Raw genomic sequence first — 24,998 nt, forward strand, 5'->3', positions numbered from 1 at the left:
TACAACTATTGGGGTAGACCGGCATCCTTCCCAGTTCTCATAACTGGGTTAATTCTTACATATTCCTACAATTCTTACATGATGCAGTTAGGACCAGCATTGTTTTCTTAAAATTTTTCTGCTAGTTTAATACTGTATTCAATTCAATAAATTCCATCTCTCCGTTGTCAGCTACATAGAGCTTCTTAGAATACGTACTGGTACATTACCAATATTTTACAGTTACATAGTTAATAATAATTTATTTAGCACTTCCCATGTGCCAAGTTCTATACTAGGTACTTTACATACATTATCACAAAAGAGTCCCACAAACTTATGACATTGTATTTCATTACTTCTAAGATGATTTTTAAAAAAACATTTTAACATCTCTGAAATCAGAATGCTTCTGACAATCTATACCATGTCAAAGTTGTGATAACATATTTTTCTGTGTACATAAAATATTGTTACATCTTAAAACCAGCGGTGATTTAGGTTCAATGAAATTTGTGAGTGCCAATTTATCCCTATTTTAAAGTTAAAAAAACTGAGGTTGAGTCTGTTAAGGGATTTGCCCAAAATTCATTGCATCTACATAATAAGCTAAATAAACATCAATAAGAGACTTTATTGACTTATTTTCTAACAGTTCACTGTAGCATAAAGACAGGGCATCCATCCCATAACATGCATCCTTAACCACTGCAGCTCAGGCTCTGAAATTTCACTGGGGTTCAAGTGCCATTTCTATCACTAAACGTAAATATATGATTTTGGGCATATTGCTTGAATGTATTTTTTTTTTTTTTTTAGATTACTTTTTCTTTTTTTTTTTTCTTTTATTATTATTATTATTATTATCATTATTATACTTTAGGTTTTATGGTACATGTGCGCAATGTGCAGGTAAGTTACATATGTATACATGTGCCATGCTGGTGCGCTGCACCCACCAACTTGTCATCTAGCATCTATAAAGTCAGAATAATGACAGTAACCCCAGAAGGTTTCTGAGATGATTAAGTAAGATAATCCATGTTAATGCTCAGAACACAATGAGAGATACATTAGTGGTCACTTCAATTTCATAAAATATAATAAGTAAGAAATAACTAATTGATTTGATTTATTTTGCTATTTACCCCAGCCCAATTTTATTCCAGATAATACAATATCATTACTATGATCTCTTTGTTCCTATTGCACCAACATTTTGTAGGTAAAATTTCAATTCCAAATGTAGTGAGGTTCACCATCTATTCTAGCTAGTATTCTGAAGCCATTTCAATCACAAAACATACTCTGAGTATCTCCTTTGTGTAAAGTCCTGTTCTTTGTATTAGTTGGTACAAAGGAACCAAGGAGAAATAAGGAATTATCCTGCCTTCATATCATTTTAAGTATAATGGGCAATGATAAGTATATACAAGCAGAAGATTCTTGGTAAAAAATATGATAAATCCTTTTAGACAACTACAAACAAAAAAGCGATCAGAGAACAAATAAGGAAAAGGTTATATCCCATCCCTTAGATGGGATCATAAGGAAATTCTTTACAAAAGAGGTAAAATTTAAGATGGGTCTTGAAGGGAAGACAGTATATGGCAGATCCTAAGGCAATCCTAAGAACAGAGAACTTCATAAGCAAAAACAGGCTGATTTCCTCTTCCATCTATGATGGAGCAGCATATATCAGAATAACCCTCCCATTAACTACAATAAAATGGGAATATTTAAAAATCTAACAGCTATTTAAGATCATGATAGCAATTAAGAAAACAAGGACATGAGGGGCCAAGATTCGAGAAAGAAAGAAAATACTGTAAAGTGAATCCTGTATTTACCTCTGTTTCTTTGCCAATTTAGGTCTCCAAACATAGCGCCCTAACAGAAAGCCGTAGCCTCTGGCTTGCTGAAGTCTTACTGATCTGGGGAGAAACAAATTGGAGTTCAGGGCCATCAAAGTTGCCAGGATATGAGAGACCAAGGAGCAGGATAACAGGGAACCAGAGAGTAGTAAGAACAATCTGCAGGCAATTTCTTCTTGAGGCATCTGATGGCTCTGAAGGAAACAAAATATTTCACCCCAAAATACTTAGGACTGTTATGTCAAAGACACTGAAAATGCAGGGGAACACTGCCTCAGCCTCTGTCTGCCTCCTAATGGCAGGACATCAATTCTTCCTTACTGGAGACAGCAATTGCTTATGGGCCCAGAGAAGGCACCAGCAGACCTGAGAGGAATCTGGGAACAGATTCTACTATCTTCCCACATTTTCCCACCCTTTAAAGGACAAGAACTGCTCTCCTCTTTGTTTTGTAACTACACAGGATTCACGGCTCTTTCTTAAAATATTTTTAAAGCAAGCCCCCTAACCCACTGCCTTGAGAGAGTTTTTTGTTTATTTCTGTTTTTTGTTTTGAGATAGGGTCTCACTGTGTCACCCAGACTGGAGTGAAGTGGAGTGATCATGGTTCACTGCAGCCTAAAGCTCCTGGGCTCAAGCGATCTTCCCATGTAGCTTGGGACTACAGGTGCATGCCACCACACCTAATTTTTAATTTTTTTTAATGAGGAAGGGGTCTTGCTATGTTGACCAGGATGGTCTCAAACTCCTGACCTCAAGCCATCCTGCCACCTTGGCCTCCCATAATGCTGGAATTACAGGCATGAACCATCTTGCTTGGCCCAACAGTTTTTAACTGAGGCTTCTTCCAAGTGATGGGTACAGCAGGTAATAAATTTCCATTTGTTTATCTTTTGTTAATTTGGCCTCTGTTTCAGGAAAATGTCTCAACTAGTAACCTAAAAAAGGTAAAGAAAATAAATTGTATTTTCTCTCTGCAACTCCTACTCATTATCAGGGCAAGATGCCTTGAACTCAATCGGAAGGCAGCTGTTAAGAGAGTAAAAAGCTAATCAGTGATTTCGGCAATCTGAGTGTACTACAGGACAAAAACTGCTGTTGAGGACCCATCTAGGAGGGGGTTATCTGGTAAATCATCTGAAGAGCCATGTCCTAAGAGTAAGGACAGACCAGGAATTACGCAGCCCTCACAGCTGAATGATGTACAGGGCAACAATGAATTATCAGAACAAAAAATGTCAACAGTACCAAGGTTGAGAACCATTGATCCTGAGGAATGGTCTGTATATCTTTCACACAGAACAGCTAAGTGAGTTTTCCTCCCAACTGTATTGTTCACCTGCTGGGATAACCTTGACTAAGGCAATAAACTTTTAGGGCTTCTGTTTTTCATTGGTAAAATAAAACAATTCATTATTTTTAACCAATAAAGTGGCTAACCTTGGTTAGCTCTAAAATCTTTCCCTTCAGTAAAAGTCTCATTTTATTTTGTGGTTAATTAAAAAGTAAGTATTATCTGGATAATTTCGATGATACAGGCAGGAAAAAGATTATAAATCCATTAACCATAATGTATAAGCTTGCATTGTGACGGCCTTTTTGGCTTACTTGCAACTGGGGAGATCCACACTTGTGTTCAGAGGAAAAAAGGAATACTAAAGCTTTCTAATAAGAATCTTACAAGTGAAAGTACTAGGATTTATGTTAAAATCGCAACAAAAGGGAACACTAAAAATAGACAAACGAATTCCTGAGCATGAGGAACCACAAATGCAATTAAAGAAATGTTATTTAAAATCAAGGCTGTAGCAGTTTAATCAGTAAGTAAAACTGTTCTGGGGTTATATGAATCAGACATCATCTGAGGCCAATTAAAATTCTAAACAAAATATACACTTTACATACCTGTATATGGACATATTTTAAATTCTCGTAATAATAGTAAGAGTGTCATGTTTTTATTCTGACCTTAAAATAACATATTTTGTAAAATGGAATTTGGTATTGGTTTGCAAATGCTAATAGTCTGCAAATTTAGGATGATGACAGTAGGAGAAATGCAAAAGAACTGATTTATTTATAAAACTAAAAATAACATTTAGTGGTATAAAAATTTGCATAGACCCCTTTAATAGCATTGGCAGGCAAGTGACTATCTAAATTCTCTGAGAACATCATCATTTTTGACTAAGAGGAAGAAATTACACTATGAAAACTATAACTATTCGTTAAGCCAAAATATACAGATGAGGACTATAATATACAAAAGAGTCTTTATCCAATTTGCCAGTCTGTGTCTTTTAATTGGGGCATTTAGCCCATTTACATTTAAGGTTAATATTGTTATGTGTGAATTTGATCCTGTCATTATGATGATAGCTGGTTATTTTGCCCATTAGTTGATGCAGTTTCTTCATAGTGTCAATGGTCTTCACAATTTGGTATGTTTTTGCAGTGACTGGTACCAGTTTTTCCTTTCCCTTCAGGACATCTTGTAATGCAGGCCTAGTGGTGACAAAATCTCTCAGCATTTGCTTGTCTGTAAAGGATGTTATTTTCTCCTTTGTTTATGAAGCTTAGTTTGGCTGGTAAGAAATTCTGGGTTGAAAATTCTTTTCTTTAAGCATGTTGAATATTGACCCCCACTCTCTTCTGGTTGTAGGGTTTCTGCAGAGAGAACTGGTGTTAGTCTGATGGGCTTCACTTTGTGGGTAACCTAATCTTCTCTCTGGCTGCCCTTAACATTTTTTCCTTCATTTCAACCTTGGTAAATCTGACGATTATGTGTCTTGGGGTTGCTCTTCTTGAGGAGTATCTTTGTGGTGTTCTCTTTATTTCCCAAATTTGAATGTTGGGCTGTCTTGCTAGGTTGGGGAAGTTCTCCTGGATGGTATCCGGAAGTGTGTTTTCCAACTTGGTTTCATTCTCCCCGTCACTTTCAGCTACACCAATCAAAGGTAGTTTTGGTCTTTTCATACAGTCCCATATTTCTTGGAGGCTTTGTTCGTTCCTTTTCATTCTTTTTTCTCTAATCTTGTCTTCATGCTTTATTTCATTAAGTTGATCTTCAATCTCTGATATCCTTTCTACCACTTGATCTATTTGGCTATTGATACTTGAGTATGTTTCACGAAGTTCTTGTGCTGTATTTTTCAGCTTCATCAAGTCATTTATGTTCTTCTCTAAACTGGTTATTCTAGTTAGCAATTCCTCTAACCTTTTTTCAAGGTTCTTAGCTTCCTTGCATTGGGTTAGAACATGTTCCTTTAGCTTGGAGGAGTTTGTTATTACCCACCTTCTGAAGCCTACTTCTGTCAACTTGTCAAGACCCATCGGTGTGCTGTATTCAGGAGACCAATCTCATGGGCAAAGACACACAGAGGCTCAAAATAAAGGGATGGAGGAATATTTAGCAAATAGAAAGTTAAAAAAAAAAAAAAAAGCAGGGGTTGCAATCCTAGTCTCCAACAAAACAGAGCTTAAACCAACAAAGATCAAAAAAGACAAAAAGAGCATTACATAATGGTAAAGGGATCAATGCAACAAGAAGAGCTAACTATCCTAAATATATATGCACCCATTACAGGAGCACCCAGATTCATACAGCAAGTTCTTAGAGACATACAAAGAGACTCAGACTCCCACACAATAATAGTGGGAGACTTCAACACACCACTGTCAACATTAGACAGATCAATGAGACAGAAAATTAACAAGAATATTCAGAACTTGAACTCAGCTCTGGACCAAGCAGACCTAACAGACATCTACAGAACTCTCCACCCCAAATCAACAGAATATACATTCTTCTCTGCACCACGTTGCACTTATTCTAAAATTGACCACATAATTGGAAGTAAAACACTCCTCAGCAAATGCAAAATAACAGAAACCATAACAAACTGTCTCTCAGACCACAGTGCAATCAAATCAGAACTCAGGATTAAGAAATTCACTCAAAACTGCATAACTACATCGAAACTGAACAACCTGCTCCTGAATGACTACTGGGTAAATAGGCAGAAACAAATAACTTCTTCAAAACCAAAAAGAGCAAAAACACAAGGTATCAGAATCTTCAGGGCACAGATAAAGCTGTGTTTCAACGGAAAATTATAGCACTAAATGCCCACAGGAGAAAGCAGGAAAGATCTAACATCGACACCCTAAAATCACAATTAAAAGAATTACAGAAGCAATAGCAAACAAATTCAAAAGCTAGCAGAAGTCAAGAAATAACTAAAATCAAAGCAGAACTGAAGGAGATAGAGACATGAAAAACCCTTCAAAAAAAAATTGATGAATCCAGGAGCTGGTTTTTTGAAAAGATTAACAAAGTAGATAGACAGCTAGCCAGACTAATAAAAAAGTAGAGAGAGAAGTATCAAATGGACACAATAAAAAATGATAAGGAGGATATCACCACTGATCCCACAGAAATACAGACTATCATCAGAGAATACTATAACCACCTCTATGCAAATAAACTAGAAAATCTAGAATAAATGAATAAATTCCTGTCCACATACACCCTCCCAAGACTAAACCAGGAAGAAATCAAATCCCTGAATAGACCAATAACAAGTTCTGAAATTGAGGCAGTAATTAATAGCCTACCAACCAAAAAAATCCCAGGACCAGACGGATTCACAGCCGAATTCTACCAAGAGCTGGTACCATTCCTTCTGAAACTATTCTAAGAAATAGAAAAAGAAGGAATCCTTCCTAATGCATTTTATGATCATCTTGATATCGAAACCTGGCAGGGACACAACAAAAAAAGAAAATTTCAGGCCAATATCCCTGATGAACATCCATGCAAAAATCCTCAATAAAATACTAGCAAACCAAATCCAGCAGGACATCAAAAAGCTTATACACCACAATCAAGTCAGCTTCATCCCTGGGATGCAAAGCTGGTTCAACATATGCAAATCAATAAATGTAATCCATCACATAAACAGAACCAATGACAAAACCACATAATTATCTCAAAAGATGCGCAAAAGGCCTTCGATACAATTCAACACCTCTTCGTGATAAAAACACTCAATAAACTAGATATTGATGGAACATATCTCAAAATAATAAGAGCTATTTATGACAAACCCACAGCCAAAATCATGCTGAATGGGCAAAAGCTGGAAGAATTCCCTTTGAAAACTGGCACAAGACAAGGATGCCCTTTCTCACCACTCCTATTAAACATAGTATTGGAAGTTCTGGCTAGGGCAATCAGGCAAGAAAAGAAATAAAGTGTATTCAAATAGGAAGAGAGGAAGTCAAATTGTCTCTGTTTGCAGACTACATGATTGTATGTTTAGAAAACCCCATCATCTCAGCCCAAAATCTCCTTAAGCTGATAAGCAACTTCAGCAAAGTCTCAGGATACAAAATCAATGTGCAAAAATCACAAGCATTCCTATACACCAATAATAGAAAAACAGAGAGCCAAATCATGAATAAACTCCCATTCACAATTGCTACAAAGAGAATAAAATACCTAGGAATACAACTTACAAGGGATGTGAAGGACCTCTTCAAGGAGAATGACAAACCACGGCTCAAGGAAATAAGAGAGGACACAAACATATGGAAAAACATTCCATGCTCATGGATAGGAAGAATATCGTGAAATTGGCCATACTGCCAAAAGTAATTTATTGATTCAAAGCTATCCCCATCAAGCTACCACTGACTTTCTTCACAGAATTAAAATTAAAAACTACTTTAAACTTCATATGGAACCAAAAAAGAGCCTGTAGAGCCAAGACAATCCTAAGCAAAAAGAACAAAGCTGGAGGGATCATTTTACCTGACCTCAAACTATACTACAAGGCTACAGCAACCAAAACAGCATGGTACGGGTACCAAAACAGATATATAGACCAATGGAACAGAACAGAGGCCTCAGAAATAACACCACACATCAACAACCATCTGATCTTTGACAAACCTGACAAAAACAGGCAATGGGGACAGGATTCCCTATTTAACAAATGGGTTTTGGAAAACTGGCTAGCCATATGCAGAAAACTGAAACTGGACCCCTTCCTTACACTTTATACAAAAATTAACTCAAGATGGATTAAAGACTTTAACGTAAGACCTAAAACCATAAAAACCCTAGAAGAAAACCTAGGCAATACTATTCAAGACATAGGCATGGGCAAAGACTTCATGACTAAAACACCAAAAGCAATGGCAACAAAAGCCAAAATTGACAAATGGAATCTAATTATATTAAAGAGTTTCTGCACAGTAAAAGAAACTATCATCAGAGTGAACAGGCAACCTACAAAATGGGAGAAAATTTTTGCAATCTATCCAGATGACAAAGGGCTAATATCCAGAATCTATAAGGAACTTAAACAAATGTACAAGAAAAAAACAAACAACCCCATCAAAAAGTAGCCAAAGGATATGAACAGACACTTCTCAAAAGAAGACATTTATGCGGCCAACAAACATATGAAAAAAAGCTCATCGTCATCAGTCATTAGAGGAATGCAAATCAAAACCACAATGAGATACCATCTCATTCCAGTTAGAATGGCAATCATTAAAAAGTCAAGAAACAACAGATGCTGGAGAGGATGTGGAGAAACAGGAACTCTTTTACACTGTTGGTGGGAGTGTAAATTAGTTCAACCATTGTGGAAGACAGTGTAGCAATTCCTCAAGAATCTAGAACCAGAAATACCACTTGACTCAGAAATCCCATTACTGGGTATATACCCAAAGGATTATAAATCATTTCACTGTAAAGACACATGCACACGTATGTTTATTTCAGCACTATTCACAGTAGCAAAGACTTGGAACCAATCCACATGTCTATCAATGATAGACTAGATAAAGAAAATGTGGCATATACATACCATGAAATAGTATGCAGCCATAAAAAAATGATGAGTTCATGTCCTTTGCAGGAATATGGATGAAGCTGGAAACCATTATTCTCAGCAAACTAACACAGGAACAAAAAACCAAACATCGCATGTTCTCACTCATAAGTGGGAGCTGAACGATGAGAACACATGGACACAGGAAGGGGAACATCACACACCGGGGCCTGTCAGGGGGTGGGGGGACTAGGGGAGGGGAGGGATAGCATTAGGAGAAATACCTAATTAGATGACAGGTTGCTGGGTGCAGCAAACCACCATGGCACGTGTATACCTATGTAACAAACCTGCATGTTCTGCACATGTATCCCAGAATTTAAAGTATAATAAAAAAAAATATGTACAAAAGAGATTACCACATCCATAGGTGGCAAGGCTTGACTTGTGTAATAATTAAATCCATAATAATTTATAACTTACACTAAGAAGTGTTTCTTGTGCAACACAAAGAATTGCATAGCTACAAATATATATCTAATAACAATGACAAATTATTAATTTTTGTGGGAAACAATGTTTCCAGACAGTGTATTAGGCCCTATTTTTACTATAATTCTTCCATGTTTAGACATGTTTATATATGTGGTATAAATGTCCCCAGTATTCAGTGTAGAAACATGCTGTACAGGTGTTTAGCCTAAAAGAAATAGGCTATAACCTACATCCTAGATGTGCAACAGGCTGTACCATCTAGATTTGTACCATCTAGAACAAATGTATATGGTGTAGTCTGTTGTACATCATTTATACCATCTAGAACACTCTACAATGTTCATACAACAATAAAATTGCCTGATGATACATTTCTCAGAATATGTCCACATCATTAAGCAATGCATGACTATGTAAGAAATAGCTCTGGATTAAAATCTGAGTTTTGCTTTTAACCATCTGTGACTTAGTGCAAGTATCCAACTCACGGGGTCTGTGAAGTGAGTGAAGTATGGAAGACACCTAACGCAGTGCCTAGAGTCTGCGTGTTCAGAACAAATGGCAATTCTCTTCCTTCTATTACTTATTCCATCCAACAAAGATTTGCTGAGTTCCTCTAGTGAATAAGATGATGAATTTAATAAATAAGTCTGGAACTGGAAAGGTGATTTGTAGAAAGAATGCCTTGGCTTATTCAAAAAATGAAAAACTTTTTCCTCATAGTGTGTTCTCCCAAGAGAAGAGAAAATAGACTGTGTGAGATGCAGAGCTCAATGGCTATTTAGAACTGCCAATCTGTCCCTCCCAGTGGCTGCTGACAGCCCCCTCCCATCCCCCAGTATCATTTGGTCATCTCACTTAAGGCTCTTGTCAGAGCCACACAAGCTCTGCTTCCTGGGGAGCTAGTGTCAGACCTGCTACATGGCCCCAAACTCCATGAATACTGAGGCATGGTCTGACTTTGACAATCGGTAGGCTGCTTAGACAACAGTCACTGGCAGTTGGAGAAGGTTACGTCATACCCACCTGCATTTGAGGCTGCTGCCCTATGACCTTGGCAATTGAACATAGGTTTTGAATGTTCCTGGGGTCCTTCTCTCTCAGGTTTTTCTGAGGCTGGAGCACTTCAAATAACTGCAAACACTGTACCCTCCTGGAAGACCTACTACATGGTGTTGAGACGGTATCTATTCAAACTGCCTGCTGTTAACGGAAGGGTAGTATGTCTGCTTTACCTTTCCTCAAAAAAGATGAATAGAATTTGGGACTGAGGCTTACCCAGTCATATATGGCAGTAGAAAAATGCTCAAAAACACTGGGCCCCAATCAGGTCCAATCAGCCTACCTGCATGACAAAACATTCCTTTTAAGCAATATGGTGGTTACCAAACTGGCCAGGCAAGGTAATGGCCTATTTCAGGGTCACCATTCCTTTGCAAAGTGATGCCCCATTTCAGTTGCTAAATCAAACCACCAATCATGGGCTAAAGTTTGAGCTATGTGTTTCTGTTTGTTTGATTGATTGACTGACTGGTTGATTTTTGAGACAGATTCTCACTCTGTCGCCCAGGCTGGAGTACAGTGGCTCGATCTCGGCTCACTACAACCTCCGACTCCTGGGTTCAAGCGATTCTCCTGCCTCAGCCTCCCAGGTAGCTGGGACTACAGGTACCCACCACCATGCCCGGCTAATTTTTGTATTTTTAGTAGAAACAGGGTTTTGCCTTGTTGGCTAGGGTGTTCTCAAACTCCTGACCTCAGGTGATCCGCTCGTCTAGGCCTCTCAAAGTGCAAGGATTACAGACATGAGGCACCGTGCCCAGCCATACACACAGGAGATTAAATTCATTTTGGAGCACACTTCAATTACGATAACAAAAGGCTAATGTTACTTTTAATTAATGACATTATAGTTAAGGAGAAAACCTGAGATTTCTCTCATAGTTCTCTCATTGCTCAAAAGGCCACAACCTGACCTACCTCACTGGTCATTTGTCGTTTGCTATTTCCTTCATTTAGAGGAATCCTGACATCCTCTTTCTGGCCCACTGATTTTAAATTTTTCATTCTTCTGGAATGAAGCAGTCCATATACACAGAGACAGATTCATACAACACATCTAGACAGGTAGGATTTACTATCAAACTACACAATTCCTTCTAGCCACAGTCAGGGCCCCTTGAGGCATCTGGTCTACCGCATGCCCAAATCCCAGTAAGATCATCCAGGCAGCACTATGCTCAACTACTTTTCTCAGACTACTTTCTGTATTTGATAACAGCTGACTCCAAAGGACATATCCATTCTGTTATCTATAGAAAGTCCCCCTGCTGACATCCAAAAGAAAGCTCCTCCTAAGCAAAGTATTTGCTTGTAAATACTCACAGGTAGGCATCCAGGCCTCTTTAGAAACACTGGCATGATAATAGAAGATCTCAGAAAAATAGCGACTGGCTTCCTGCTCCAGACCTCCCACCATCCCTAAAGAGAAGCCCGAGGATGTAGGGCACAGGGCACCACCCTTTTCCTACTTCTCTATTTTCAGCAGCTGGTAAGGGCCTAACAGGAGGTACCTTATAAGGGGTTAATGTCAGGTTAGAGAGTAGATGAATCTCTTACCACAGTCCCAGCAAGAATAGCTCTGCTAAGCACAAGATATAGAATCAAGTTTTTAAGCATTCAAATTAAATATTGCCTTCCATACCTTCAATATAAGGCAGAAAAAGTGTATATAATAAAAATTCATTACTTCATTCCTTAAGTGAGCAGTACATCTGAGAATTATGGATGGTACATATTGTATCATTCATTCATATGTTCAATAGCTATGCAATGGATGCCTTTTCTATGCTAGGCTCTATAAATACAGCCGTTAAGAAGACAAGAACCACGCCCTCATGGAGTTTATATTCCCATGTGGGAGACAGATAATAATGGAACAAATTCACAAATGAGATTATATAGAAATTTCAAGTAGTGATAAGATAAGGGAGAATAAGAGAAGAGAGAATGAACAGCAGATGAAATATTTTCACAGTGGCCAGAGAAAACTGATGAAGGGGGCAAAGGGCGATGATGATGGGAAAAGGTGACTGATGTAAATAAGACTGATAGGAGAATCTGAAAAAATCGAGGGTGGTGACTGGGTACTCTTCCTACTCGCTTGAGCAATAAAATCCCATGATTCTAAAACGCTGCCAAATTGTACTTTGCTGGAAGATATTTATCTTGGAGTACAAGTGGCATAATAGCAAACTGAACTTAAAAAATAATGAGTTGGTTAAATATGAGAGAAATAGATGAATGGCTACTAGACTTTCTTGTTTGGGAATCATTCTAAAAGCATAAAGGGATATTTAAATGATAGTTTGCTATGTGAATAAAAAACTATTTTTAAAAAATCTGGAAAAAGAGGTTCCAAAGGTCCTGGGCTGGGAGCATTTGAGGACCAGCAAGAAGGCATGATGGGCTGGGAAGTAGTGTAGTAAGGGAAGTGGGGTAGGAAAGGGACTGGATAGGAAGCACAGGCCAAACCACGGAGGAGGGCCCTGAGGACAATGGCAAGAACTTTAACTTGGTTCTAAGTATGATGGGGAATCCCTGGAAGATTTGAGCAGAGGAGTGATTGCCTTTGATTTATATTTTCAAAAGTTCATTCTGTTTGTTGTATGGGCAGCAGACGGCAGGGGGCAGGAAGGGAAGCTGAACACCAGCTAGAGGTGACAGTGGCAGTCCAGGCAAGAGCTCATGATAGCTTGGACTCAGTTGGTGACAACAATGGTGATAAGATGTGATCAGATTCAGAGTGTGTTTCTGTGGACAATAATTACAGTCTTCATGTATTACATGCTCAGAGTCACCCCTTTACTGCATTATGTAATGTAAGAGGTCACACACAACATCTATGATGGATAGCATAGGAGGCTCACTTTACAGATGAGGACTCCAAAGCCTAAACACTTGCTTCCTGAGCTCCCAGACCCTCTCTGCCCAGCAGGACTTGCAGTTCTTCCTAGAACAGTGGAAGCTCATCCTCACCAAGGGAATGACTTCAGACTGCTATCTCAACCATATGCTGCTTTCTGTCTCCCTAGACAAGTGACTATCACAGCTCAGAACCGGGTCAACCATGCACCAGAATCTTCTTTTTCACCATTACCCTATTCTGCCTCCCAAACTGGGTAATGATAACCACGATGAGCAGAAGAGGGTACTTCCTACTTGGTAAAAACAGCACGGTGTCTCTACCTCTTAAGCTTGGAGGACTGCTTGTATAATAATCAACATTTAGCATATAGGTGAAATTTCACCCAATCAAATTACAAGGTCTAATCACTTCTGACTCATTATCGTATTCTTCTTGACTGTTTTACAGAAGTTTGTGTGCTTTCCTGCACTTGCTGCGTTTGCCATATGTTTGCCTTCTTGCTGGTCACCAAAACGATTATTATCAGTGAATCACTAATTCATGATTTAAGCAATACTGTCCCTGCCCTTATAGTTCTCGGGAAATTAAAAAAAATTAAAATTTTATTCATGTAGGATTTTGATGCCTTCAAAGGAAAAATACCATTTCCTTAAATAATTAATAAAGAACCACGTGGTATAACAACTTGAGGGAGATTACAGATTCATCCCGCATAGTGGCTGTCAGACCTGAGTGCACTCTAGAAACATATGGGGAGTCCCCTCCCTGCAACAGACCATTTGCATCAGAATCTCTGCAGGTGGGATCTGGGCAGCCCTAAAGTTTAAACTCCCCAGGTGATCCCAATATGCAGTCAGGGTGGAGATCACTGATCTCAACCAAGTTCCCCTCCAGGAGCCTCCTGCTCACCATTTTCAAATGAAAGAAAATGAGCCCCAGAGGAGGGAAGTGACTTGCCAACGGAAAAGCCAATTTGAGAGAGAGCCACAACTGAAACCCAAGTTTCCTAACTGCTGGTTCAATTTGCATTCAGTATCCCCCAGACACAGAGGAGTGTAAGGGAGGAGGTGGAGTTTCACCATCAGTAATCATGATGATTCTATCTCTGACACTTCATTTCTCCTGATTCGCCACCTTCAGTGTCTTGCCTCAGCTGCCAAAATAGTGTAGCTTGGAGCAAAGTAACGCTAAAAAGCTGTGACAGCACCCCACAGCAGCAGCACCACCACCAATATCCAACAGATGTCTTTTCTCCTTCAAAGGAGCACCATGCTCCTGAGTGAGCAAACATCTGAAGACTTCATCATACGGGCTATTATAAAAGAAACGATAACTGCCCTACAGCTAAACATGAACAGCCTTTGACTAATCCCATACTCTGGAACTTGACCTAAGGAAGTATTCATGGATATGCGCTTATGTTTAGCTATATGTGAATGTTTACTGCAGCACTGTTTATATAAGAGAAAAGTGGAAACATCACACAAATATCTTGGAAGAACCAAGGAAATTTCAAAATGTATGATTAAATTTTTTAAAGCTATAAAAACACACCGGCAATATATTAACCATTTGATAAAAGTAAATGTAATGAAAAAATATTAGAGTGTGGATGGTTCTTACTATCTCTTTTTAAATGTTCTATATTTTCAAATGTTTCTATATAGCATATGTATTTCATTTAAAATAAGAAAAACGTTTTATTAATACATATTTAAAGCTGCAGTACAGTAAACACACGCACAGAATTGTATTTGGTTACAAACCTTTTTGACACTCTATGTCCTTCTGCTTATTACTAGTATGCCTTTTCCCCTTAGACCAAGAACAGAAACCAGTCACGCACTTCATGCCACATGCTACAAGATGAATAAACATTTGTAATGGGAGAATCAAATTAGAACTTCCCCCACTTTATGAGTCAAATGCTAAGAAAAAATATTTAATGGCATAGAATATTTTTATGAAATTAGAGATGAACATATTAACATAGTCCATCTTCCCAGGTTCCAGGTTATTTAGCAATAGGTACTGAGCACTTTCTGTGTGCCAGGGCCTGCTCTAGGCTTGGGGAACTTAACTGTGGACCAAAAATATTGTCTAAATGCCCCACTCTTGTGGAGCTTACTGGGAAGAGCAAAGATCACCTGGTAACCAACAAGCAGTCCACCCAGAGACAAAACTCCTTATCTAAGGAATTCAGAAGTAATTAGAGTTCTCTATTATGTAAAGCCAGCATCTGGGTTCAGGTTTCCTTCCAAAAAATTTATAAGTAACTAGAATTTCTGTACATCTCCGGAATGCACGCATGTAGAAACTCATTGTGCAACCCTTGCTGACATCAAGGCACCAAATGTCTACAAATGTAATCATTTTTTTATTATTATTATACTTTAAGTTCTAGGGTACATGTGCACAACGTGCAGGTTTGTTACATATGTATACATGTGCCATGTTGGTGTGCTGCACCCATTAACTCGTCATTTACATTAGGTATATCTCCTAATGCTACCCCTCCCACCTCCCCCAACCTCACGACAGGCCCCGGTGTGTAATGTTCCCCACCCTGTGTCCAAGTGTTCTCGTTGTTCAATTCCCACCTATGAGTGAGACCATGTGGTGTTTGGTTTTCTGTCCTTGTGATAGTTTGTTCAGAATGATGGTTTACAGCTTCATCCACATCCCTACAAAGGACATGAACTCATCCTTTTTTATGGCTGCATAGTATTCCATGGTGTATATGTGCCACATTTTCTTAATCCAGTCTATCATTGATGGATATTTGGGTTGGCTCCAAGTCTTTGCTATTGTGAATAGTGCCGAAATATTTGTCAGGACCTACATGGCTAATATGGACCAAATTACCCTTCAGCTCCCGCTTTAAGGTCCATGAATACCCCGAAGGAAAAATCCACTGTGGTGTGCTCAGCCCTCTCTTGCTGAGGCGCCCCACTGCACTCTTCTGCTGCTTATGCAGCGTACTTTCTATCTAATAAAACTTTTCTTTCAAACCTATACTGTTGTCTGTAAATTATTCTTACTCCCCACAAGTCTACCACTTTCTGATGCCGGGGCTCTGACACCCCACCTGGCCCTTACATTGTGGTGGGAGGAGACAATAAACATGTTAATGGTGGGTAACATGCAGCAGGGGTGTGCTGGGGACCAGCAGGAGGAGGCTGCCACTAGTTCAGGGAAGAGTAGCCTGGGAGTGCCTTCCTGATAAGATCACATTAGTAAAGAGAACTGAAGAGGCAGCCAGCTCTGTGGATTTCTGGGAGGAAGAACATTCCATGCATCTTCCTGATAAATGAAGCGGAAAACATCTTTCCTCATCCACTATTCTTTGGGTCATTTGGAGTTACATTTCTGATGTGGGTTTCATCAGTGCACAGCTACAGAATGGTCCAGATGAATATTTGCTATAGATAGTGAGGAACAGAAAAGAGAAAAAGGGGGAAACAGGCATTTGTATGCCTCCTGACAATCCCTCCAAAAAACCTCCAATCTTTGCGTTTTCAATAGTGTGTAAGTGGACTCTGCCCATAAAAAGCCATTTATAATAGAGATTCCAGACGGAATGGTTAAGAAACATTTCCTGATAATCCTTCTTACCTAATATATGTACTCATATCTGTCTGCCTAGAAAACACATGAACAAACCAAACATTTAATACAGAATTATTTCTAAAATATTTTTTTAAATCTCTATTATGAAATATATGCTCACAAATTGAATATGAAAATGCCTAACATGCCAATGCATAAATTTAAATTCTCTGACAAACGACGCTTACTTTTAGTGAAAATCTTTTTCTAAATAACACTATATATTATGGAATGGGGGAAGTAAAAAAGTGAAGACTACTTATAGAAAGCAATTTATAACCACAAATGTGAAATGGTAAAATAATTTTCCTCTTTTATGATAGAAAACTGAGACCTAGATCTAACCATGGTCATTAATATTTTGGCTTCAATATACAAAGCACATTTATCCTACCATACATTAAACAGCCAAGCAATGAATACCTCAAAGTTTAAAACAAGAGTAAAGGTCATATTATACCTGTAGACAAGGTTTCTATTTAATAGAACGATTGTAAGTTGCAACTTAGTAGAAGAATTACACAGCACAACGCTGCCTTGTTTCTCTGGGTTTTACATTACCACCAAAACCCTCAAGAACTAAGATAATCTGCATAGGATTTGAATTTCAATTTCAATTTAGCATCTGACAAATTACATTATCAAATACACAACACTAACATCACTTCAATCTCTCAGCAACGAGTAAAATGCTCCTTACAGTATATAAAAGATGAAATATTTCTTCTAGGGATAAACTGAAGACTTTCAGGGCTATCAAAATATTAAATTCTTTATATGCTATGCTTAATGTCCAGCAATGCAACAATAATGGTTAAGCAACAATAACGGTTAACTTTTCAAAAGTTGAGACTGGTTTTCTAAACAAATTAACTTCATATCAGAGGCACAATCACTGTTTTCTGAAAACTGGAAGAATGAGCTATAAATAAGAAGCTCCAGGTTCTTTCTGGACCTTTCCAGATTTCATGGTTATAAAATTACTTCCTTCTTGAGAAGCCAGGAGATTTTTAAGACAGCCACTAGGAGAGATGATGATTGAATTCTTATTAAAGATTAGAAGACAGAAGGTAAGTTACCTTCCCAATTCTCTAGATATGTATTTCTATGACCTAAAATGTATAAATAAGTCATACAGTTTCTTGCCCAGGTCATCTTAAGCTACACTCCCAAGAATGTTATTTAACACTTTGATGAATTATGGCTTTTAATAACAGAGTCTAGAATTCCTGGCTATTGGAATTTCTGCTAGTAGATAGACAGGTGAAGAGTTACAGTTTAGTGCAAAATAAATACATACACACACACACACATATATGCATACTAAGTGAGAAGGTGAGGTTATTCTGGCATGGAAGATCAAGACAAAGCATAAATGATAGCCAGACTGTATGTATCTTATGAGAAAAATGAAGTGGGAACTGAGGCTCTTAAAAAATGTTTCTTAAATATCTAAGTGATAGAGAATCACATACTCTCAATGCTCGGGAAGGCCCTTAAAGCTGTCACCCACTGGAAGTCCATCCTTAAATCCTGGGATCAGCAATTCCACAATGTTCCCACTCAGTTTCAACCTGAATGCCAGAGAAAGCTTACCCTTTCAAGAAAACCTCTTCCATTTCTAAACACTTCTATTCTTATGAATTTGTTTTTCCTGAGCTGAACCAAGTCTGTTTCTGTAACTTCTCCTCACTACCCCAAGTTTGGCTCCATAAAGATGGAGTCCCAAACACTGTGACCTTGGGGTTGAGGTAGGAAATATAAATGAACACAGCAGGCCAAAAGCCAGATGGTAAAAAGTGATGGAGACTTGGACCAACTGGAGGGCACATGGGAACAGCCAGCCACTGCTCAACTCCAGCTACTCTTTCCATGGGGGAATGCAGGCCCCAGTTACTGGGTTTTCTGATCAAGAAGCCAGAAATTGGGAATTTTACTAGAAGTAATCTAAGTTTTAAATATATAAAGAATAAATTTTAGAGCTGAAATACCTCTTAGAGATCAACTAAACCAAACCTTGTACTTTATAAATAAGAAAACTGAGGGTGAGAAGAGAAAAAGCGACTGACTCAAAGTCAAATGGTGAATCAGAGGGAGGTCTGGAAGAGAAAAGGCCCAAACATAAGGTCCCATTCTCCCATTACGTAATAGAGATGCATTCCTGCAAGTCAACGATGCATCTGTTAACACACTCTGAAACAGGAAATCAGCCTTAGATTGCTTCCTATATCTATCATTAAGAAATCACTGCCCACATATAGCCTTCAGAATACCCTTTCAAGCTGAGAGGGTATACAGAGCTGTAACTCTAAGCACAGACCAGCAGACAGACTGCCTGGGTTGCAAGCCGAGATCTACCACTTACTGTCTGCGTGACCAAGTTAGACAGTTTGCTTCAGTTTCCTCATCTATCAAACGGAGACAGTAAGGGTACCTATTTCACAGTGTTTTGTAAGAATTAAATTTATATACATATAAAGTGCTTAGAACATGCCTGGCACAGAGTAAGCACTATTTGGTCAATGTTATTATTACCCAGCATGCTAAAAAAAAGAGAGCTAATCTTATCACTTAAAGGAAAATGTAAAGCAAAATGTACACATAAATATTCCAGAAAAATGAGTCCTGAAGAAAAAAGAAAACTTTATTAAATTAAAGCAGCCAGGTCCTTTACAGAGTTTAAGGCATACGTAGACTTCAGCAATCAAAGTAACAGCCATAAAGGCAGCATGAATCCATATATTGAACTCTGAGCACCCACCTATGGAGGAAGAGCCTCAGTAGATCTACCACATTTTGCCTCCAACCTTGGAGAAGTCTAGAATACATAGATATACTCCATCCTAGGCGTCTCCTTTCCAAGGGCCTAGCATGTTCTCCAGAGTTACTGCAACCATTTCTTCCTTTCTTCCATCTCCAAGTTGCTCTTACGGACCTAGTCTCACAAAAGTTCTTCCTAGACAGCTAGATGTTTCATTTCCTGTTGATTATGTACTAGCAATAGACAAACAGAAAGATATCAAACACACTCTTTAAAAAAGAAAAAATAAAACATACCATTTCCTCAACATCACAACTCAGTCACAAACAGCCTGCATACACAGACTACCACGTTTATCATACATGCCCTTGCTACGATGAGATTTCAATTTAAGCCAAAAGAAAGTACAAATGCAATAGGAGAATCTTAAATGTTCATCAATCAGACGGAACTGGAACACCCTGTTTCAATTCGCTGAGCCACAAACAAATTGGCACCACTGCTCTGGCCTCTTCAGTATGAAAGGGTAAATAAGAAGTTCTTTCCCAAGGCTGCCAGGAACTCAGTGAGCCTCAGAGGTATGATGATCCAGTGTGTAGCTCCTGCATGTCACTGTGTGTCACTGAGTCCAATGCTTAGAAGGGCTAACATTTTTTGACTGCTTTGTGCCAGCTACAGATTTAAGCACTGTACATGCATTAATCCATCTAATTCACGTAACAAGCAATTGAGGTATGGTGTTATCCTCCACTTCACAAAGGAGGAAACTCAAGACCTGGAAGGTTAACTTGCACAAAGATACACAGTGAGAAAGTAGTGCCACCAGGACACAAATCCAAGTGGTTGGCTCTAGAGCCTACACTCCTATTTAATTAGTGCCCTAAACTGCCTCTAGAAATTTCTGATATCATCATTTTCCTTAGGGTACACTGAAAGAAGCTTCACAGGCAGGCATCAGACCAGCTTTGAGGAGGTAATTTGGGTCTCACTGCCTTTGCCTATACCTGAAAGTTCACTTCTGGGGCTTTTACTACTTGGAAGATGCATTTCTCTACAGCTTTTTGCTATGGCCTTCTTGGTGCTCTTGCACTAAAGATATAGCCTTGTGTCCCTTAATAGGGGACATATAAATCTCTGGTCCATAGACTTAAAAAAAAAAGTGAGAAGCAGATTTTCTCTATTAATCACTCTCTCTCTTCCCTAGGATAAGTGTATGAGTTGAAAGTCTGGAAAAGAATAAATAGTGGTGGGCATAAGGGGAAAGAGAATAAAATGAAAAGCAGAAAAAAAGAAGACTATGTTAAAAAGTAACAATTAGTCACCAGGGAAATGAAAATTTAAAACAAAATGAAGATACCACTTCACATCCACTTGAATGGGCAAAATAAAAAAGATAGTAACAAATGTTGATGAGGCTGTGGAGAAATTGGAACCCTCAAACACTGCTGGTGGGAATGCAAAATGATGCAGTTGTTTTGGAAAACAGTCTAGAAGGTCCTCAAAAGATTAAATCATAGAGTTGCCATATGACTCAGAAGTTCCACTCCTAGGTATATAATCAAGAGAAATGTCCATACAAAAACTTGTACATGAATGTTCATAGCACTATTTTTCATAACAATTAAAAGGTAGAAACAATGTAATTTTCCATCAGTTGATGAATAAATACACAAAATGTGATATATCCACACAACGAAATATTATTTGGCAATAAAAAGGGTTTAAGTACTGACGCATGCTACAACCTTGATGAACCTTAGAATGATTATGCTAAATCAAAGGGGCCAATCACAGAAGTCCACATATTATATGATTCCATTTATACGAAAGGTACAAGGCATTTAAATACATGAAGACAGAATGTAGATTAGCCTAGGGCTGGGAGTTGGGGAATAATGGGGAGTGACTAGGAGTTGGGGAATAATGGGGAAATACAAGAGTTTCTTATTAGAACTAGATAGTGATGATGGCTGCACAACTCAGTCAATACACTAAAAGCCATTGAAATGTCTACTTTAAATGAGTGAACTGCAGAGTATGTTCATATTTCAGTAAAGCTGTTATACTGGGGAGGAAAGTGACTTGTTATAAAGCAAAACTACTGGTCTATCCCAGGAGAAGCGGTGTCTTTTTGAATGAGAACTTATAGTTACATAAGTGGCAGAAAATCAAAATTATTTAAGCAGGAAAAGAAAAAAACAGAAAACGTATATGAAAAGGAGAAAACAATTTCTATTTAATTGAATTTCAAGATACACAAATGCATAGATGTTAAATGACAGGTTGCAGAACACTAAATACAGACCTTCTCCTCACCTGAAATCTATCAGTTCCAAAAATAAAGGATCTAGAGGAAAGTTGATAGATAGATATATCATCAGCTTTTGCAGTTTTTAAAACTTTTTGAAAACTAAATTTAAAAGTTCACAAATACGCAGATTTTCTGGTATGGTATCCCAAGTTCACAAAATAAAAATATTTGATTAGCATCTAAAATGTGCAGTTTCTCAAACTGAATTTAGAAATCTGACCTCAAATTTAACTAGGAAAAGTAAAGCTTTCAAGATCCGGAGTACATGGAAGACACTGACAGCCAGACAAGAGCTGGCAGTGTTTGAGATTTAGGCAGAAGAATTTCAGAGTATAGTCAAGAGTTTACCATGTTACCCTGTCACGTATCTGCTCATAACGACACTCTAGCAGAAATCAATGCTAGCCTCTGACTGAAGTGAACACAGAGTCTCTTAATGTGGCAAAATGTCAGAAGATAATATGGAGTATCCTGGCCATTGACAGATACAGCATGAATACATTTTTAGAAACAGAGCAATTAGGTAATAGACAATTTCCATTTTTTTTTTTTTTTTGCTTTAACGTTCAAACTACAGTATTACTAAATCTTCCACTCCCACTATCTTAATCAAGCATCATTTGTGTGGGAAATCTGCTTAGTGATTTCTTTAAAAATAAGCAAGCCATTAATTGATCCAATGTGTTGGCAGTTCTAGAGAACCTTTTTACACAGGAACAAATGATGCCTCTTACTTTATGTTCAAAGAAGTTGAGTTCAAGATTTCACGCATATGCACAGAGAAACAAATAATCTCACAAAGTCAGCTCACAATCTTCTTGGCGTTTAAAGAACAACAAAAACAAAAAAGCTTCCTTCACCCCTCCTCCACTGAGGTTTTAGATATTAAGTAACCATGTTTATCTAAAGATACTTTACATGACTTAAAGTGTTTTCCATAGTCCTTAACATCCTTGAATATCAAAGTTTCAGTAGTGCTCTTAAGACTCAAGGTTAGAGTACAATCTTTTCCCTTAGAAAACTGTCGAGCTCAAGAAAATATATCGAATATTCTGAAAGTGCTGTATTGTAACTTTTCTAAGTAACTGCCTCTCCTCCTCTTCATTAATTAACACACTGCATTTTTCTGGCCTGTGTTTTAGAAGTCTGGAACATTTCCCCTCCCCACCTGTTTGTGTTAAGGTTGACAAATTTCCCTGACTAAAACAGCTGGTGTTGACTACTGGAGGCAAACCAATTGAATATTTCACTAATAGGTGACATGAGCTCTCGGAATGGAAACTTGTCCCCAAAGAGAACACCCCTACAAATGTAGCCAGAGCTTGGTGTTCCATTTCAGCAGCGTAACTATTTATTCAAATTTGGTTTTTTTAAAAAAGAATGCTTTTGATTAGGGAACTCCACTCAGAAAATGCATCTGTCATTTTTCTCCTCTCCTTCCGGGCACTGGATGCCACAGTCTCGGCCCACAAACCCCTCTGGGGAAGGAGGGCCCACTTCTCAGGCACACAAATACAAGCAGCAAGCCCCGACATAAGGAGGCTAGCCTGCTAAAACTAGAGGCTTATGGACTTATGTTAACAAGCCTGGGGATGGCTTTTTTGGCGGGAGGGTGTTCCTACCACCAGGGAAATATTGCTTATGTCAGGCATATGCGGTATTGAGTTTTGGGACAGTAATGTATTTCTAGTCCTGGTACCTGCGATCATTAACAAAAGCTTATTCTCTCTAGTCTGAAATCCCTTCATTCTAACCAGAAAGAAAACCTTCAGCATATTTAACCTCCCAATCAGGCAAAGGATAATGCAATAATTAGAAAAGTAGTTATAACTTTAGGGCCATCACACACTTCTTGGCTTGTTGAGGATTGTTATTATTTACCATCGTGGCCACCTGTCAGTTTCTCTGGATGACAGCCTGGCAGAGCATAGTACTTTTAATATGATTAATGAAGTGCGTAAACCCAGAAGGGGAAACTCTCCCACGAAGAGATGAAACCTCAAGAGCAAGTTCGCGGTGGTGAGCTGCCAGCAGGTAACCCTACCCCTCTCCTGATATAGCGCCTGCATCAGGGTGTACCTGATGCGCAGACCGAAGAGCAGTGCTGTGGTATCAGATCTGCTGGTTCCAAACAGGTGCTGGGCCGGTCACTAACCAAGAACAGTATCTGAGCCCTACCCTCCAAACCCCACCTTCCATGTCCCCCTCGGAAAAGTTAGCCCGCCACGTTGAACCCCTGTCCAAGCGGCGCTATGCCAAGCTCTCTGGCAGCCTCTCCCCTACCCAATACAGTTAATCTTCTCCTCTTTGTAAACCCCCGAAGTGACGCGGAGCAAAACTTAATCGGTCCAGTAAACCCAGACACGTCTTCCGCGCCGCACGAACTTCCCAGAAGGAGCCTAGAGGCAGGCGCTGGATCCCTCTAGGCACCTCCGTCCCCGCCGGCTCCCCTCCCCCGCGCCCGCTGGGCCACTCACCCGCGTGGGGCATGGTGATGGTCTCGTTGGTGTTGGAGCCCACGTTGAAGATGACCACGGCGGAGGCGTTCTGCAGGAACGCGTTCCGGATCTTATCCCTGTACGTGCAGTTGCCCTTGGGGATGAGGGCTATCCAGTTCTTGCCGTGAGTCGGGGCGGCGAACTTGGTGTTGGGGTCGCAGGCCAGGCGGTCGTGGGCCGAGCTGGCCATGACCACCTCCCCGCGGGCGTCCTGCTTGGGCGAGTGCTCGCCGTAGCGCCCGCACTCCGTCTTCTCCGTGTGCAGCTCCGCGCCGCCGCCGCCGCCCGCCGCCCCGGCCCCGGGGTCCGGCGCGGGCTCGGGGTAGGTGATGTTCACGAAGGCGGTGTACCATTCCTCCTTCTCGGCCACGGTGAAGTCCAGGCAGAGCAGATGCACGAAACAAAAGGAAAGCAGCCATGTTGAGAGAGCCAGACTGCAGCACGCTTGGATGAGAGACATTGCCATCTTTATCCGCCGGGGCCCCCTCCCCGCCCCCGCGCCCTCCCTCCGTCCCGTCCCTCCTCCCCAGCCCCGGCCAACCCCGGGCCGGCCGCCTCTCCTCCTGCTACTGCTCACTCCCGGGCCGGAGGGGCCGCGGCCGGGACGCGCAGCCGCCGCGGGGACCGGATTCCGGGCGAGCGGATGGCGCTGGCCCCTTCCCCTCTCAGCTGTAGCGCGGTGGTTGCATTTTGCTTCT

At 39.6% G+C, this 24,998-nt stretch overlaps 1 protein-coding gene across 4 annotated transcripts in view; it reads right to left on the bottom strand.

Moving 5' to 3' along the window:
- RNF150 (ring finger protein 150) overlaps positions 1–24,768 on the bottom strand; it is a 263,839-nt gene extending 239,071 nt beyond the window's left edge. For all 4 annotated transcript variants that reach the window (XR_010126146.1, XM_054485192.2, XM_054485193.2 and 1 more), the window contains exon 1: positions 24,280–24,768. Coding sequence is in view for 3 of the 4 variants with exons in the window: in XM_054485192.2 (XP_054341167.1) it covers positions 24,280–24,766 (487 nt within the window). In the remaining variant the exon portion in view is untranslated. The remainder of the gene's footprint in view (positions 1–24,279) is intronic.
- Positions 24,769–24,998: the final 230 nt, after the last annotated feature.

This window comes from Pongo pygmaeus, chromosome 3 (genome assembly GCF_028885625.2).
Source record: "Pongo pygmaeus isolate AG05252 chromosome 3, NHGRI_mPonPyg2-v2.0_pri, whole genome shotgun sequence".
Classification (NCBI taxonomy): Eukaryota; Metazoa; Chordata; class Mammalia; order Primates; family Hominidae; genus Pongo; species Pongo pygmaeus.